Below are 16,768 nucleotides of genomic sequence, written 5' to 3'. Positions count from 1 at the left end.
TTTTTTTTTTTTTTTTTTTTTTTGAGGCGGAGTCTCGCTCTGTCGCCCAGGCTGGAGTGCAGTGGCCAGATCTCAGCTCACTGCAAGCTCCGCCTCCTGGGTTTACGCCATTCTCCTGCCTCAGCCTCCCCAAAGTGGTAATTTCTTAAAGGTTAGTTGTACTGTACGATCTGAAAACACTGATGAACTTCTCATACTGGTACATTAAAAACCAGTCTATCTTGTATTCTAGATCTTCTACTTATGAATGATTACATAAACCCAAGGTCACAGCAGCAGTACTCACAATAAAAAGCAAGGAAATTCTGACACACCACAACATGGATGAACGTTAAGAACACTATGCTAAGTGAAATAAGCCAGTCACAAAAAGGTAAATATTCTATTATTCCATTTATATGAGGTACCTAAAGTAGCCAAATTCATAGAGACAGAAAGCAGAATGGTGGTTGCTAGGGGAGACAGAAAGAGGGAGTTTTTACTGGGTAATAGTTTCAGATCTGCAAGATAAGATTGGGTATACAACAATGTGAATTTACTTAACACTACTGACTTACACACTTAAAAAGATGGAAAATTTTGTATTATGTGTATTTTACCACAACTTAAAACTCAATTTCATCAGAACAGTCATAAAGTATTAGGATACTGTCAGTCTCACAACAGCAGTTGATATATAACTTATCCAAAATTTTTATTTTTCATGTGAAAGCTCACATTCTATCACTAGCACCAATACTGTCAGTTATTTCCCTTAAAGTGACAGGCTCACTGTATTCATTTTGGAGAAAACATCTGCTAAGTATCAAGTCTAAATAAAAGTTTGTCTGTTGGTCATTCTTTCAAAAATAAAACTTTTGAATAAAACATTCTTTCCAATAAAAGCCAGTAAATAAAGTTACATGAAAAAAGCTTAATCAACTCTTAATTAAAATCACACAAGGGCTTTTCATAAAAAAAACCATTGTACCTACTTTTGATATGCTGAAGCGCTCCATCCATAATTCCTATTTTGCCAGGTTACCTTAAAGCCACGTAGTCAAGGACTGAGAATTAATAAACTTAAGTTTGTAATGCTTCATCATGGACATTTTCTAAGTGAAGGTGATAGTGAAGAACACAAGAATTGCTAGTACTGTTTGTTGCCACTGCCTTGATTTATGTTAAGGGAACAGCAGGTTTATCCACCATTACTTTTGCACGATCAGTGCCAGTGGTCAAAAAGGCAGTCTTATTATTACAAAAACAGTTTTGATCTTACATTATCCCTGAAAAAGTACTTGAGACCGAAGGGTATACAAGAAAAAAACTTTGAGAACTGCTGAATAAGAGCATGAAAAGGCATTCAAAAGGAGAGAATATATGGCTACAGATATATGGCACAGTGTTAAGAAATTTCTCTTCGTATTGTTTATTCAGTGAACAAACAAAAATCCAGAACCAAACATAAAACAAAGGAAAAATCATCAGGTAAAAAGCAAGATGAGGGGTATGATGTTGACTGTTTAAGAAAATATAAAGAAAAAGTTGATCAACTGGGTGCCGTGGCTCATGCCTGTAATTCCAACAACTCGGGAGGCTGAGGAGGGAGCATCATAGGGAGGCCAGGAGTTCAAGACCTGCCTGGGCAACATAATAAGACCCTGTCCCTAAAACACACAAAAAAACTTAGTCTGGGAGGCTGAGGCAGGAGGATCTCTTGAGCCCAGGAGTTTGAGGCTGCACCAAGCCAAGATCAGGACCCACTGTACTCCAGCCTGAGTGGCTGAACAATACCCTGACTCAAGGAGGAAAAAAAAAGGAGAAACGATTAAGCAGTTCAGCAGAATGGGAAAACAACTTGACTGGAGAAATGCGGTATAAGTGCCAATCAAAACTAAAAACGCACTTTAGGTCAGAGGTTATAAATTTAAGGTGAGACTAACAATGTGTTTTCCAACCATCCTTCATGTTTCTCTCAGAATCAGAATATTCTGGTCTTCGAAAAATCAAATGCTTATGCCAAGCATGGTGGCTCACACGCCTGTAATCCCAGCACTTCGGGTGGCTCAGGTGAGAAGATGGCTTGAGCCCCAGGAGTTTGAGGCCAGCCTGGGCAACATGACAAAACCTCATCTCTAAAAACAAAATACAAAAATTAGTCAGGCATGGTGGCACACATCTCTGGTCCTAGCTACTCAGGAGGCTAAGGCAGGAGGATCACCTGAGCCCAGGGAATGTCAAGGGTGCAGTGAGCCACGATCGCACCACTGTATTCCAACCTGGGCAATGGAGTTTAATATTGATGATTACATATCAAGCACTGTGTTTTGGGTAGCCTAGCTTCATTTAGTCAGTCCAGAAACTTAAATACTATGGTTTAAGTAACCCCCTTAAAAGTATTGTGTTTAGGATCAATCCTAAACAGTATTCAGTATTCATACCACCCAAATACCAGATTAACTCACAAGACATTTTGTTTTGTTTTGTTCTGAGATGCAGTTTTGCTCGTCACCCAGACTGGAGTACAGTAGTGTGATCTTGGCTGACTGCAACTTCCGCCTCCCGGGTTCAAGTGATTCTTCTGCTTCAGCCTCCCAAGTAGCTGGAATTACAGGCACTCGCCACCACACCCTGCTAATTTTTGTATTTTTTAGTAGAGATGGGGTTTCACCATGTTGGCCAGGCTGATCTTGAACTCCTGACCTCAGGTGATTCACCCACCTCGGCCTCCCAAAGTGCTGGGATTACAGGCATAAGCCACTGCACCTAGCCCTATTTTTTTTCTTTCCTTGTTTTTGGAGACAGGGTCTTACTCTGTCACCCAGACTAGAGTGCAGTGGCCGGATCACAGCTCACCACAACCTCGACTTCCTGGGCTTGCCACAATCCTCCTACCTCAGCCTCCCCAGTATCTGGGACCACATGCAAGTGTCACAATGAACAATTTTTTTAAAATTTTTTTGGTAGAGATGGGGTCTTGCTATGTTGCCCAGGCTGGTCTCAAACTCCTGGGGTCATGTGATCCCCTCAGAGATGGAGGTCTTGCTTGGCCTCTCAAAGTGTTGGGATTACTGGTGCAAGCTACCACACCCAGCCAAACAGTATTTCATAAGATTTATTTTAACCCTTTTCCCGTTTAGGAAAAAAAAAAATAGTACAGCTCGCTGCCAGCTCTCATTTAATTTTACATAAACATGTTCTTTGAAGCTGAAGCAAATCTGACTTTCAGTGTGAAAATAAAAATATAAGACTGTTCTTGGAGTTATTTATTTATTTATTTTTGGAGACAGAGTCTCACTCTGTCACTTAGGCTGGAGTGCAGTGGCACAATCTTGGCTCACTGCAACCTCAACCTCCGAGGTTCAAGTGATTCTCCTGCCTCAGCCTCCCAGGTAGCTGGGATTACAGATGCCCGCCACCACGCTCAGCTAATTTTTGTATTTTTAGTAGATACAAGGTTTCACCATGTTGGCCAGGCTGGTCTTGAACTCCTGACCTCAAGTATCAGCCCACTTCAGCCACCCAAAGTGCTGGGATTACAGACATGAGCCACCGTGCCTGGCCGGAGTTATTTCTCAACACAACTAACATCAGAATCGTCTATTTCAGAAAAATTGGATTCATCAAATGAATCTTTGGCCAACAACCATTTGAGAATAATGTTAACATCATACACAGGAATGCTACGTTTTCTAGGATTTGACATTTATAGTGATTGAGAATTACCATATTTTGTAAATGGAAATACCATTACTAAAAACAGAATGCTATAAATAGAATAATGTCTTTTTATCCAAAATCGATATATTAGAGTGATGTGAAAATAATAAAGGAGAGCTATTTCATGGCATTTATCACTGGGTAAATGCTGCAGCCCCAAGCACCACCAGCAAGTATTCTCGGGGCAAATGGGAAAAGGGTTAAATAACCAAGATGACAATGGGATTTCAAACATGAAAAACATAAAACCCTGTAGACACTTAAAAAATGTATTTGTGGGCCAGGTGCGGTGGCTCAAGCCTGTAATCCCAGCACTTTGGGAGGCCGAGGTGGGCGGATCACGAGGTCAGGAGATCGAGACCACCCTCACTAACATGGTGAAACCCCATCTCTACTAAAAATACAAAAAAATTAGCCGGACATGGTGGCGGGCACCTGTAATCCCAGCTACTTGGGAGGCTGAGGCAGGAGCCGGGAGGTGGAGGTTGCAATGAGCCGAGATCTCGCCACTGCACTCCAGCCTGGGCGACAGAGCAAGACTGTCTCAAAAAAAAAAAAAGAAAAAGAAAATTTGGCCGAGCACAGCGGCTCATACCTGTAATCCCAACACTTTGGGAGGCCAAGGTGGGCAGATCACCTGAGGTCAGGAGTTCAAGACCAACCTGGCCAACATGGTGAAACCCCATCTCTAATAAAAATGTAAAAATTAGCCAGGCGTAGTGGAACCCGCCTGTAATCCCAGCTACTTGTGAGACTGAAGCAGGAGAACTGCTTGAACCCAGAAGGCAGATGTTGCAGTGAGCCAAGATTGCACCACTGCACTCCAGCCTGGGCGACAAGAGCGAAACTCCATCTCAAAAATAAACAAAATAAAATAATTAGCCAGATGTGGTGGTACATGCCTATAGTCCCAGCTACTCAGGAGGCTAAGGCAGAAGAGTCCCTTTAGCCCTCGAGTTCAAGGTGGTGGTGAGCTATGATCACATCACTGTACTCCAGCTTGGGCAACAGAGCAAGACCCTGTCTCTAAAAAATAAAACAAGAAATCTCTAGAGATGTAACCTAGCATCTACCTTTTGGGTAAGCTTTTTAGTTATTTATTATGCCCACCTCTGATTAAGAAACATAGTCACTGCAGGTGTAGATCTGAGATTAAGAAAAACAAAGAACCACAGTCATATCAAGATGGAAAAGTTACAGGGGGAAGAGGTGAGACGGGCCTGGTAGTTTACATCTATAATCCTACACTTTGAAAGGCTGAGGCAGGGAGGATTGCTTGAGGCTAGGAGATTGAGAACAGCCTTGGCAACATAGCAAGACCCTATCTCTCCAAAAAACTTAAAAATGAACCAGGTGGGCCGGGCGCAGTGGCTCATGCCTATAATCCCAGCACTTTGGGAGGCCGAGACAGGTGGATCACAAGGTCAGAAGATCAAGACCATCCTGACTAACCCCCATCTCTACTAAAAATACAAAAAAAATTAGCCGGGCATGGTGGCGAGCGCCTGTAGTCCCAGCTACTAGGGAGGCTGAGGCAGGAGAATGGCGTGAACCCAAGAGGTGGAGCTTGCAGTGAGCCTGAGATTGCGCCACTGCACTCCAGCCTGAAAAAGAGTGAGATTCTGTCTCAAAATTTAAAAAAAAAAAAAAAAAAAAGGAGCCAAGTGTAGTGGCATGTGCCTATAGTCCTAGCTACTCAAGAGGTTGAGGTGGGAGGACTGCTTGAGCCCAAGAGTTCAAAGTTATGGTGAGCCCTGATTGCACACTGCACTTTGGCCTGAGCAACAAAGCAACATCTTGCCTCTATCAAAAATAAATTAAAAAACAAAAACAATGAAACTGTAAAGTTATATTTCTTAGTTTATGTTCCAGATATGAATCTAATTATATACCATGTAAATAATCTTACCTCTCCACTTTATCTGCAGATGTAGAAGGAGCAGGAACATCTTCAATTCTGCAATAAAAAAATTAAGGAGAAAAAAGGTAAAACTGGAGACAATTATTAAGCCTGAAAATAAATTCAGAAAAATATAAAGGAATAAAAAAGCTGTCATTTATTAAATACCCAAGTATTATTTACTTACATTATCAAATTTAATTCTTATTCAAATATCCAGGGCTGAAAATAAGTAGCAACTTCACAGCTATAACCACAGGGATGAGGAACAACTTAAAGGGCAGTGCTTTCAGCTACAGGTTGTAAGCTATCTGGGCCATTTGCCTAGAATCTTGAAATGGTCTTGGATCCTTATCTATAAACTCTGTCACAGCCATTTATATCAAATAGTTTTATTAAGGGGTCATTCTGACCAAATGTTCTAGCGCAGAACCTTTCAAACTACCTGTGGTTAAAGGACTAGGTCTTTTATTGCCATTCTGTAACACATAGGTTTTTTAAATACAATGTCAGGGAGATGTCACAGCGAGACACCATCTCAAAAAAAAAAAAAAAAAATACACTATAACTAAAATATAAGACTCTGAATTGAATACCATTACAAGCAAGGAACCAGTAAAAACACTATTAAATAACATTGTAAAGCACTTATCAGTGATAAATTTTCTTTTCTCTTTTTTTTTTTTTTGAGATGGAGTCTCGCTCTGTCGCCCAGGTTGGAATGCAGTGGTGCGGATCTCGGCGCATTGCAAGCTCCACCTCCCAGGTTCATGCCATTCTCTTGCCTCAGCCTCCTGAGTAGCTGGGACTACATGTGCCCACCACCACACCTGGCTAATTTTTTTTGTATTTTTAGTAGAGACGGGGTTTCACCATGTTAGCCAGGATGGTTTTGATTTTCTGAACTCGTGATCCGCCTGCCTCAGCCTCCCAAAGTGCTGGGATTACAGGCATAAGCCACCGTGCCCAGCCGATAAATTTATTTATATTCTTGCTTAGCACAAGCCTAGACAAATAGAAAAGAGGCTGAACTAAGGCAATACTTGTACAGTTGGAAAAAAAGGAATTAAAGCAGTGTTTCTCAAATTGTAGTCTGTATGCAAACCATTTGGAGGAACTGTTAAAACAGTTTGAGCTCCACCCCCTACAGTTTCTGAGTCAGAAGGTTTGAGGTAAGGTTCAAAAATCTGCACTTCTAACAACTGCACAGGTGACACACTGCTGGTTTCTAGAACCATGCTCTGAGGACTACTGGACTGAGCAAAATTTATAAACCGATGATGAACAAAATTATATGATACTGATGAACAAAAATTATAAACGGATGTTCATGTCCTATCTGGGCAATAGATATGTCTGATCCAGTTTTGTTTTGTTTTTGAGACAGTCTTTCTCTGTTGCCCAGGCTGGAGTGCAGTGGTAATCATCTTGGCTCCCTGCAACTTCTGCCTGCCAGGTTCAAGCGATTCTCCTGCCTCGGGTTCCCAAGTAGCTGGGATTACAGGTGCCCGCCACCATGCCCAGCTAATTTTTCTATTTTTACCAGAGATAGGGTTTCACCATATTAGCCAGGCTGGTCTCGAACTCCTGACCTCAAGTGATCCTCCCGCTTCAGCCTCCCAAAGTGCTGAGATTACAGGTGTTAGCCACCGTGCCTGGCCTGATCCAGTTATTTTTTAACATGTTAATTCTAATAGCCACTACATTTACAACTATGAAGCTATGACTTCATAGTTTTATGAAGTTCATTATGAATTTTTAGAATGAGTATGAAGCTAGAGGAAATTACAGTGAAATTACTTAGTAATTTGTTTGGAGAAGGCCATTTTAAATCCAGAAATCAGACGGGGTGCAGTGGCTCTCTACTGTAATCCCAACACTTTGTGAGGCCGAGGTGGGAGGACTGTTTAAACTCAGGGGTTTAAAACCAACCTGGGCATCACAGCAAGACCTGTCTCTACCAAAAATAAAATTAGCTGGGCATGGTGGTGTATGCCTGTAGTCCCAGCTACTCCAGAGACTGATGTGGGAAGATTGCTTGAGCCCAGGAGATAGAGGCTGCAGTGAGCTATGATCATACCACTATACTCCAGCCTGGGTGACAGAGCAAGACGCTGTTTCAAATAAATAAATAAGTAAACAAACCAGAAACTATAGGATATTGATAGATTCTACTCCATCTAATCCATTTCACAAAAGGTTAACTTAACAAATATACATAGAATCTTACAGTCAACAGGAAAAAAAAGCCCAATGGGAATAGATTAATGGATTTAATATAAACAAACACCAAAAAAACACAAACACTTGACCACCTGCTACTGCTCATTCTTTTTTTTTTTTTTTTGAGACAGAATCTCACACTGTGGCTCAGGCTGGAGTACAGTGGCATGATCTCAGCTCACTGCAAGCTCTGCCTTCCAGGTTCACGCCATTCTCCTGCCTCAGCCTCCCAAGTAGCTGGGACTACAGGCGCCCCCCACCATGCCCGGCTAATTTTTTTGTATTTTTGTAGAGATAGAGTTTCACCATGTTAGCCAGGATGGTCTCTATCTCCTCACCTCGTGATCCGCCCACCTCGGCCTCCCAAAGTGCTGGATCACAGGTGTGAGCCACCGTGCTTGGCCGCTCATTCTTTTTTTTTTTTTTTTTGAGACGGAGTCTCGCTCTGCCGCCCAGGCTGGAGTGCAGTGGCCGGATCTCTGCTCACTGCAAGCTCCGCCTCCCGGGTTCACGCCATTCTCCTGCCTCAGCCTTCCGAGTAGCTGGGACTACAGGCGCCCGCCACCGCGCCCGGCTAGTTTTTTGTATTTTTTAGTAGAGACGGGGTTTCACCATGTTAGCCAGGATGGTCTCGATCTCCTGACCTCGTGATCCGCCCGTCTCGGCCTCCCAAAGTGCTGGGAGGCCGCTCATTCTTAAGAGAATCAAGGCCGGGCGCGGTGGCTCAAGCCTGTAATCCCAGCACTTTGGGAGGCCGAGGCGGGTGGATCACGAGGTCAGGAGATCTAGACCATCCCTGGCTAACATGGTGAAACCCCGTCTCTACTAAAAATACAAAAAACTAGCCGGGCGTGGTGGCGGGCACCTGTAGTCCCAGCTACTTGGAGGCTGAGGCAGGAGAATGGCCTGAACCCAGGAGGCGGAGCTTGCAGTGAGCCGAGATCGCGCCACTGCACCCCAGCCTGGGCGACACAGCGAGACTCCGTCTCAAAAAATAAAAAAAGAGAATCAAAAAAACTATACTTAGAAAGTATGTTTTACCCAGGCCGGGCGCGGTGGCTCACGCCTGTAATCCCAGCACTTTGGGAGGCCAAGTCGGGCGGATCACAAGGTCAGGAGATCCAGACCACGGTGAAACCCCGTCTCTACTAAAAATACAAAAAATTAGCCGGGCGCAGTGGCAGGCGCCTGTAGTCCCACCTACTCAGGAAGCTGAGGCAGGAGAATGGCGTGAACTTGGGAGGCAGAGCTTGCAGTGAGCTGAGATTGCGCCACTGCACTCCAGCATGGGGGACAGAGCGAGACTCCGTCTCAAAAAAAAAAAAAAAAAAAAAGAATGCTTTACCCATCAAATAGTCAAAGATAGGGTTAAGGAGAAATTGGTGCTCCCATACATTGCTAACACAAATTCAAGGCTAGGCAGGGTAGCTCATGGCTATAATCCCTGCACTCTGGAAGGCAAAAGGACTGTTTGAGGCTAGGAGTTCAAGACCAGGCTAAGCAACAAAATGAGACCCTTTCTCTATTTCAAAAAATTAGTTTAAAAAAAAAAAAGTGTAGGCTGGGCATGGTGGCTCACGCCTATAATCCCAGAACTTTGGGAGGCCGAGGTAAGTGGATCACCTGAGGTCAGGAGTTGGAGACCAGCCTGGCCAACATGGTGAAACCTCATCTCTACTAAAAATACAAAAATTAGCCAGGTATGGTGGCAGGCGCCTGTAATCCCAGCTATGGGAGACTGTGGCAGGAGAATCACTTGAACCCTGGAAGTGGAGGCTGCGGTGAGCCAAGATCTCGCCAGTGCACTCCAGCCTGGGCAACAGAGTGAGGCTTGGTATGACTACAGTCATGCGCAACCACGTCTGGCTTATTTTTGTATTTTTTAGTAGAGACGGGGTTTTGCCATGTCAGTCAGGCTGGTCTTGAACTCCTGGCTTCAAGTGATTCACCCGCGTTGGCTTCCCACAGTGTTGGGATTACCAGCGTTTGAGCCACAGCACCTGGCCTTTTTTTTTTTTTTGAGATGGAGTCTTGCTCCTAAGGCTAGAGTGCAGTGGCACAATCTCGAGTCACTACAACCTCCGCCTCCCGGTTTCAAGCCATTACAGGCGCTCACCACGCTAATTTTTGTAAACTGTCGTCTCAGCTACTTGGGAGGCTGATGCACAAGAATCGCTTGCGCCTGGGAGGCAGAAGTTGCAGTAAGCCAAGATCAGGCCACTACACTCCAGCTTGGGCAACAGCACAAGACTCTTTCTCAAAAAAAACCAAAAATAAAAAATAAATAAATAAATTATATATAGATACATAAAAAAGAAAAAACTCAAGACAAACCTCATGGCCTAGAAATGTTGAATAATTAACAAAATGTATGTAATCAATGCATAAAATATATGTAGGTACTAGTCTATCTTATTTACTACCATAAAATGCACACAAATTATAAAATGTTAAAATTCGTCAAAATACACAGACCATACACGGCACCATCCACAGTCGAGATATGTAAATGAACAAAGATGCAGTATTAAATCATAACTGTGGCCGGGCACAGTGGCTCACACCGAGATGGGCGGATCACCTGAGGTCAGTAGTTCGAGATCACCCTGGCCAACATGGCAAAACCCCAAAAAATTAGCCAGGTGTGGTGTTGCACACCTGCAGTCCCAGCTACTTGGGGGGCTGAGCAGGAGAATTGCTTCAACCTGGGAGGCAGAAGTTGCAGTGAGCGGAGATTATGCCACTCCACTCCACCCTAGGTGACAAAACTCCCTCTCAAAAAAAAAAAAAAAAAAGAAAAAAAAACCGAGAACTAGTTAGAAAGCTAAGAATAACAGGATTAATTTAACATTTAGATATACATCACCCTAAACAATACTGTTTTAATGGCATGAGGGGACAAAAGCCAACCTAAGACTTTTTGCAGATGACAAAACTGTGGTCCAAGATCACTACTGAAGCAATGAAGCTAGTATCAAAGCCAACTGTAAGCCAGGTGAGGTGATGCATACCTGTAGTCCCAGCTACCCAGAAGGCTGAGGTGGAAGGATTGCTTGAGACTAGGAGTTGGGAATCCAGCCTGGGCAACACAGTAAGATCCCCATTTCCTAAATTTAAAAAACCTGAACTGAGGTTTATTTCTCATTCCATTTTTTTTTCTTTCTACTGGTTCGGAAGTTATATTTATTCTTTCAATGTTTATCCTCGAAGTATAATGTACATTCTTACCTAAAGTCTAAATTCAAGTCATTTTCTTTAACCTACCCTTAAACATGAGGACCTTATAAACTTTACTTCTAAATGTCCCCACTAACTTACTTAACTGAGGCACATGCTTTCATTGTTCTCTCACACTAATTAGATGGGGAAACAAGGGAATGAAATGAAAATACCAGCCAGGCTTGGTGGCTCACACCGGTAACCTCAGCACTTTCAGAGGCCCAGGTGGGTGGATCCCTTGAGCCTAGGAGTTGGGAGACCAGCTTGGGCAACGTGGTGAAACCCGTCTCTATAAAATAAATACTAGAATCAGCTGGGTCTTGTGGTGTGCGCCTGTAATCCCAGCTACTCAGGAGGCTGAGGTGGGAGAATCACTTGAGCCCAGGAGGTAGAGGGTGCAGTGGGCGATGATGGCATCACTGCACTCCAGCCTGGGTGACAGAGACCCTGCCCCCTACCACACACACACACACACACACACACACACACACACACCCAGCACATATAACTGCTCAGTTTTAGCTTTCAATTTATGGTGTGAGGAACTACTTAAATGGTTTGCTTTCTTGTAGCCACATATAAACTTTCTGTACGTATAACCTGCCAGGAAGCTGAGACTAAGTTCACTAATGACCTAACTCTGGCAAGACACAGGGGACCTGCAAGAGATATTTGTTGCATACTTTTATCTCAAAAAAATAAAAATAAAAATAAAAGAACACATACACACACCTGCGCAGTGGCTCACACCTGTAACCCCAACACCTTGGGAGACCAAGGCGGGAGGATTGCTTGAGCCCAAGAGTCTGAGACCAGCCTGGGCAACATCAAGACCCTGTATCTACAAAAACTTAGCCAGGCGTGGCGACTGTAGTCCCAAGCTACTAGGGAGGATCACTTGAGCCCAGGAGTTCGAGGTTGCAGTGAGCTATGACCACAACACTGCACTCTAGCCTGGATGTGAGAGCCAGACCCTGTCTGCAAAAACAAAACAAAAACACACACCTGTCAGTGAAATACTGACTGCCAGAGCTATCCAGGAAACATTATAAAAAGGAGCTGTTTTTATAACAGCTATAGTACGACTCTCAAGCCCAATCTATACTGCTCATATCGAATCAATGGGGAAAGAGGCAGGTAATGGGAGTTTGAAATTAAAATTATATTTCCCATGAGTTCCCAGATGATTGTCAGGGTGACTTGAGAACCACTGCTCTACAAGAATGCAGAGAAAACAAAAGGTGGTAACCAAAGATGTAAGTAAATCTCTAACTATAAGCAAACTAAGACATAATCATGACAGAGTGTAAGCCTATAGAATATCAATTTTAAAAACTTCACAGCAACCATTCCGTTCACAGGGAAGGCAGCTAACCTCTAAAGCGCACAAGATTAGAAAAAGAAAAAAAAACAGAACCAGATCACTAAAAAAATAAGGCAAGATTGGGAAATCAGACCTACTGTATGGGAAACAGCACTTGTTTCCTTGAACTCATGTAGTGTTTCCCTCCACTGTTCAAAAAATAGATTACGCCTGAGTGGCACTGTGCTGCTTTCAAAGCAATCCTATCTTGTTTCCCTCCAGCCCTTCTCCACTTCGTGCACCCTACTGCCGATTCACCTAGCAACCAAACAGTGCTGGTGAGAGCTCCAGACGGCGCTTCCTGAAGACGCTTTGCGTCCGGATAATGTTCCCCCGAACAAGGCAACACCTCCGAAGTCTAAAGAACTACAATCCTCCCCACCACAGGCAGGGGCTCACGGAGTCAAGGGGAGCGATAATTATCTCCCAGCACAAGACGTGAGGGAGGCGTGAGGAGCGGAACTAGCCTCACCGGTCCCACAGAATAGTCCAAAGGCTCCCGCTGGAGCCGCAGCGGCCCCAAACAATAGAGTTTTCCCGCCTCCTCAAGGCCCCGCCCCCTGCTCCAGAGCCGGCAAGGGTAGCGAACGCTCGCGCGCAAAACCCCGCCCTCAGCAAGGCCCCGCCCACCCCGACCCCTCAGGTCCAGCCTCCTTCCTCGTGCAGGGTTTTTTTTTTTTTCTTTTGGCGCCAAATCTCCGTTGGTTATATTCCCGGGTTATCCAGGGACTCTACCCGAGGCACACGCTGGGGACAGAAGGGGAGTGAAGGCCAACTCGTGCGCCAGGGCCCCGCCTCCCGGCCAACCGCCCCGGGCCGGGGGAGGAAGGAGAGGGGCAGGCGATGGATACAGCCGCCGCTGCCCCCGGCAAGATGGCGGCCGCAAAAAGCGGGGCAGGGGGCGCCAGCCGACCGCCGTTACCGCTGGTGCGCGAGGCTCTCAAGCCAGAGGAGGACTGCTCCAGTGACCGGGCCTTCCCGAACAGCGACAGCTGCTCCCGGGAAGTCAAGTACGCCCGCCCACCGGTCTGTCCATTCTCCGGAGCCCCCGTCCATTTGCCCTCCCCGCGGACTGGCCAGTGCCTCAAGCTTTCCAGTCCCGCTTACTTGTTGGCAGAAACCAGCTCCGCGGCGACGGAGGCAGTAGCTGTGGACTCAGTGGCCATCGTTCCCCTGAGGTGGCGAACCAGCGAACGGAATAGAGCCTGTGAGAAAAACAGGCAATTTGGGACGCCAGAGACTCACTCGGGGACAGAAAATGGCAGATTAGAGACCCCGCGCGGCTGGGGCCCTCTTATATACGAGGGCCCTTCGCCCCGCCCATCCACTTCCGGGTCCTCCCCCTCGGGTTTAAAGGGCCAGGACTCAACACCGCCCCACCGTCCGCCTCAGGCCTACCATTATCTAAGGACACCTCCTGCCCTCTCCATATGGCTCCGCGGGGTTGTTTCCCTCCCTAGCCCGCCTTGTCCGATAAACAGCAACTTCCTGCTTCTCCACCAAGTCGCATAAGAACTGGAATCTTGCCACTACAACTCCTGACAGGACGCCCCTGCGGCATCCAGAGACAGGGAAGCCAGTGCTGCTCTCCATGTTTAGGACGAGTAGCCGAGAGTCTCCTTCCGGCCTGGATACTGAGGAAGGTGACTTAGACTTTCTCTCCGTCCTCTGAGTCGTAAAGGACGGACACGCAAGAGCCGAGGACGGGTACTAGCAGCAGCGACTAGAACTGATCTGGGTGAGATCTGGGCCTCAGCAACAACTGACGCAAGAAGATTTTGTTCTAGGATTGGCTACAGCTGAAACTACCGCGCTTGATTCAAAGCTCGGGGCTGCAGCGGAAGGCGGCTGGCTCCTCCCTCTGAACCCGCCCCCTTTGGCTGGCCCAATCCGCTGATGCCATCGTCTTAGGCCCTACCCAGACTCCAAATCTGGCTGGTTTAATGCTCCCAGCGCTTTTCGTCCACTCCTGGCTATGATTTGCTGAGTGACTACTACATGTAGGGGTACTGTGATTAGACCCTTTAAAGCTATTAGCTATCTTGTTTAATCTTAACAATGCTACTAGTGAGATCGGTGTTAGTCTGTTTCTTAGAAAAATAAGCAAAGGGGCCAGGCGCGGTGGCTCACGCCTGTAATCCCAGCACTTTGGGAGGCCTAGGCTGGTGGATCACGAGGTCAAGAGTTCAAGACCAGCCTGGCCAAGATGGTGAAACCCCGTCTCTACTAAAAAATACAAAAAGTAGCCGGGCGTGGTGGCGGGCGCCTATAATCCCAGCTACTCGGTGAGGCAAGGGAATATTTGAACCCGGGAGGCAGAAGTTGCAGTGAGCCGAGAGCTGGCCACTGCACTCTAACCTGGGCAACAGAGCAAGACTCTGTCTCAAAAATAAATAAATAATAAATAAATAAAATAAATAGGCCAAGTTCCAGCCTGGCCAACATGGTGAAACCCCGTCTCTACTAAAAATAAGAAAATTAGCCAGGCGTGGTGGCAGGCGCCTGTAATCCCAGCTACTCAGGAGGCTAAGGCAGGAGAATCACTTGAACCTGGGAGGCAGAGGTTGCAGGGAGCCGAGATCTCGCCACTGCACTCCAGCCTGGGCAACAGAGCGAGACTCCATCTCAAAAAAAAAAAAAAAAAAAAACAGGTCAGGGAGGTGTGACTTGTTCAGAAAGTTGCAAGACAAGTCAGTTATGGAAAGCAGTGTGCCTCATTTCCTGCAACTGGCTGACTGAAAAATAACTGGCAGGCTAAAAAGCTGCACTTCCTCACACCTGGAACATCATCCATTCCTTTTCACCATGGCCCAGTCTACGCTGATCAGAGTAGGGGTTTTTATTTCCTTTTAGGTTCCAGCATATTGGGAGAGATTCCTGGAGAGGATTCTTATTCCAATCTGTTACGGCTCGAAGAGGTTGAAATCTTTGGGGCTAGAGAGCTGGACATGAAAATGCCAATTCCTATGGCAAACACATGTGGGCTCTTCCGTTATTAGCTAGGTGACGTGAGCCAGGTCTGGTAACCAGGATTGTAATCGAATAGCTGGGATTAAGGTTAAGTGTGAAATGAGGACATATTAGTAGCCACCTCTTAAGGACATTTTGAGAATTACAGGTAATTAGCACTGTGTCGGATTCATGCTAAGCACTCATTGAATGGCTTACCACAGTCTGATGACATCGTAAATGGAGGGTGTGGGGAGGGGAGATCTCTACAAACTCCTTGCAGCCAAGGTTAGGGCCTGAGAAAAACTTTGCAATTGCTAGTGTGACCGATTCATCCATTAAATTAACATTCACTGAGTAACTATGAGATACAAGACTTTGTACTAGGTTCTGGGGACAAAAGACATGGACTCTACCTTTGAGGAACTCAGATAAATATATTTTGAAATATATTTTGCCGGGCACGGTGGCTCAAGCCTGTAATCCCAGCACTTTGGGAGGCCGAGGCGGGCGGATCACGAGGTCAGGAGATCGAGACTATCCTGGCTAACATGGTGAAACCCCGTCTCTACTAAAAATACAAAAAACTAGCTGGGCGTGGTGGCGGGCGCCTGTAGTCCCAGCTACTTGGGAGGCTGAGGCGGGAGAATGGCGTGAACCCGGGAGGCGGAGCTTGCAGTGAGCCCAGATCAGGCCACTGCACTCCAGCCTGGGTGACACAGCGAGACTCCATCTCAAAAAAAAAAAAAAAAAGAAATATATTTTAGGCTGGGCGTGGTGGCAGTCGCCTGTAATCCCAGCACTTTGGAAGGCCAAGGCAGGTGGATCACTTAAGGTCAGGAGTTCAAGACCAGATTAGCCAACACAGTGAAACCCCATCTGTACTAAAAATACAAAAATTAGCCGGGAGTGGTGGCAGCTGCCTGTAATCCCAGCTACTGGGGAGGCTGAGGCAAGAGAACCCCTTGACCCCAGGAGTTGGAGGCTGCAGTGAGCTGAGATTGTACTACTACACTCCAGCCTGGGTGACAGTGAGACTCCATCTCAAAAAAAATAAATAGCTGGGTGCAATGGCTCACGCCTGTAATCCCAACACTTTGGGAGGCCAAGGCGGGTGGATCACAAGGTCAGGAGATGAGACCATCCAAGCCAACATGGTAAAAAACCCATCTGTACTAAAAATTCAAAAATTAGCTGGATGTGGTGGCAGGGGCCTGTAGTCCCAGCTACTCAGGAGGCTGCGGCAGGAGAATCACTTGAACCCAGGAGGTGGAGGTTGCAGTGAGCTGAGATTGCACCTCTGCACTCCAGCCTGGGTGACAGAGTGAGACTCTGTCTCAAAAATAAATAATAGGGCCGGGCGCGGTGGCTCAAGCCTGTAATCCCAGCACTTTGGGAGGCCGAGACGGGTG

At 45.9% G+C, this 16,768-nt stretch overlaps 1 protein-coding gene across 3 annotated transcripts in view; it reads right to left on the bottom strand.

Moving 5' to 3' along the window:
* NASP (nuclear autoantigenic sperm protein) overlaps positions 1-14,850 on the bottom strand; it is a 39,238-nt gene extending 24,388 nt beyond the window's left edge. For all 3 annotated transcript variants that reach the window (XM_025384330.1, XM_025384344.1, XM_025384336.1), the window contains exons 1-2: positions 13,515-14,850; positions 5,612-5,659 (exon numbers count right to left, since the gene is read on the bottom strand). In XM_025384330.1, coding sequence (XP_025240115.1) covers positions 5,612-5,659; positions 13,515-13,573 — 107 coding nt within the window. In that variant the 5' untranslated portion in view covers positions 13,574-14,850. The remainder of the gene's footprint in view (positions 1-5,611; positions 5,660-13,514) is intronic.
* Between the last annotated feature and the right edge of the window lie 1,918 nt (positions 14,851-16,768).

This window comes from Theropithecus gelada, chromosome 1, assembly GCF_003255815.1.
Source record: "Theropithecus gelada isolate Dixy chromosome 1, Tgel_1.0, whole genome shotgun sequence".
NCBI lineage: Eukaryota > Metazoa > Chordata > Mammalia > Primates > Cercopithecidae > Theropithecus > Theropithecus gelada.
This window is presented reverse-complemented; position numbering and strand designations above follow the sequence as displayed.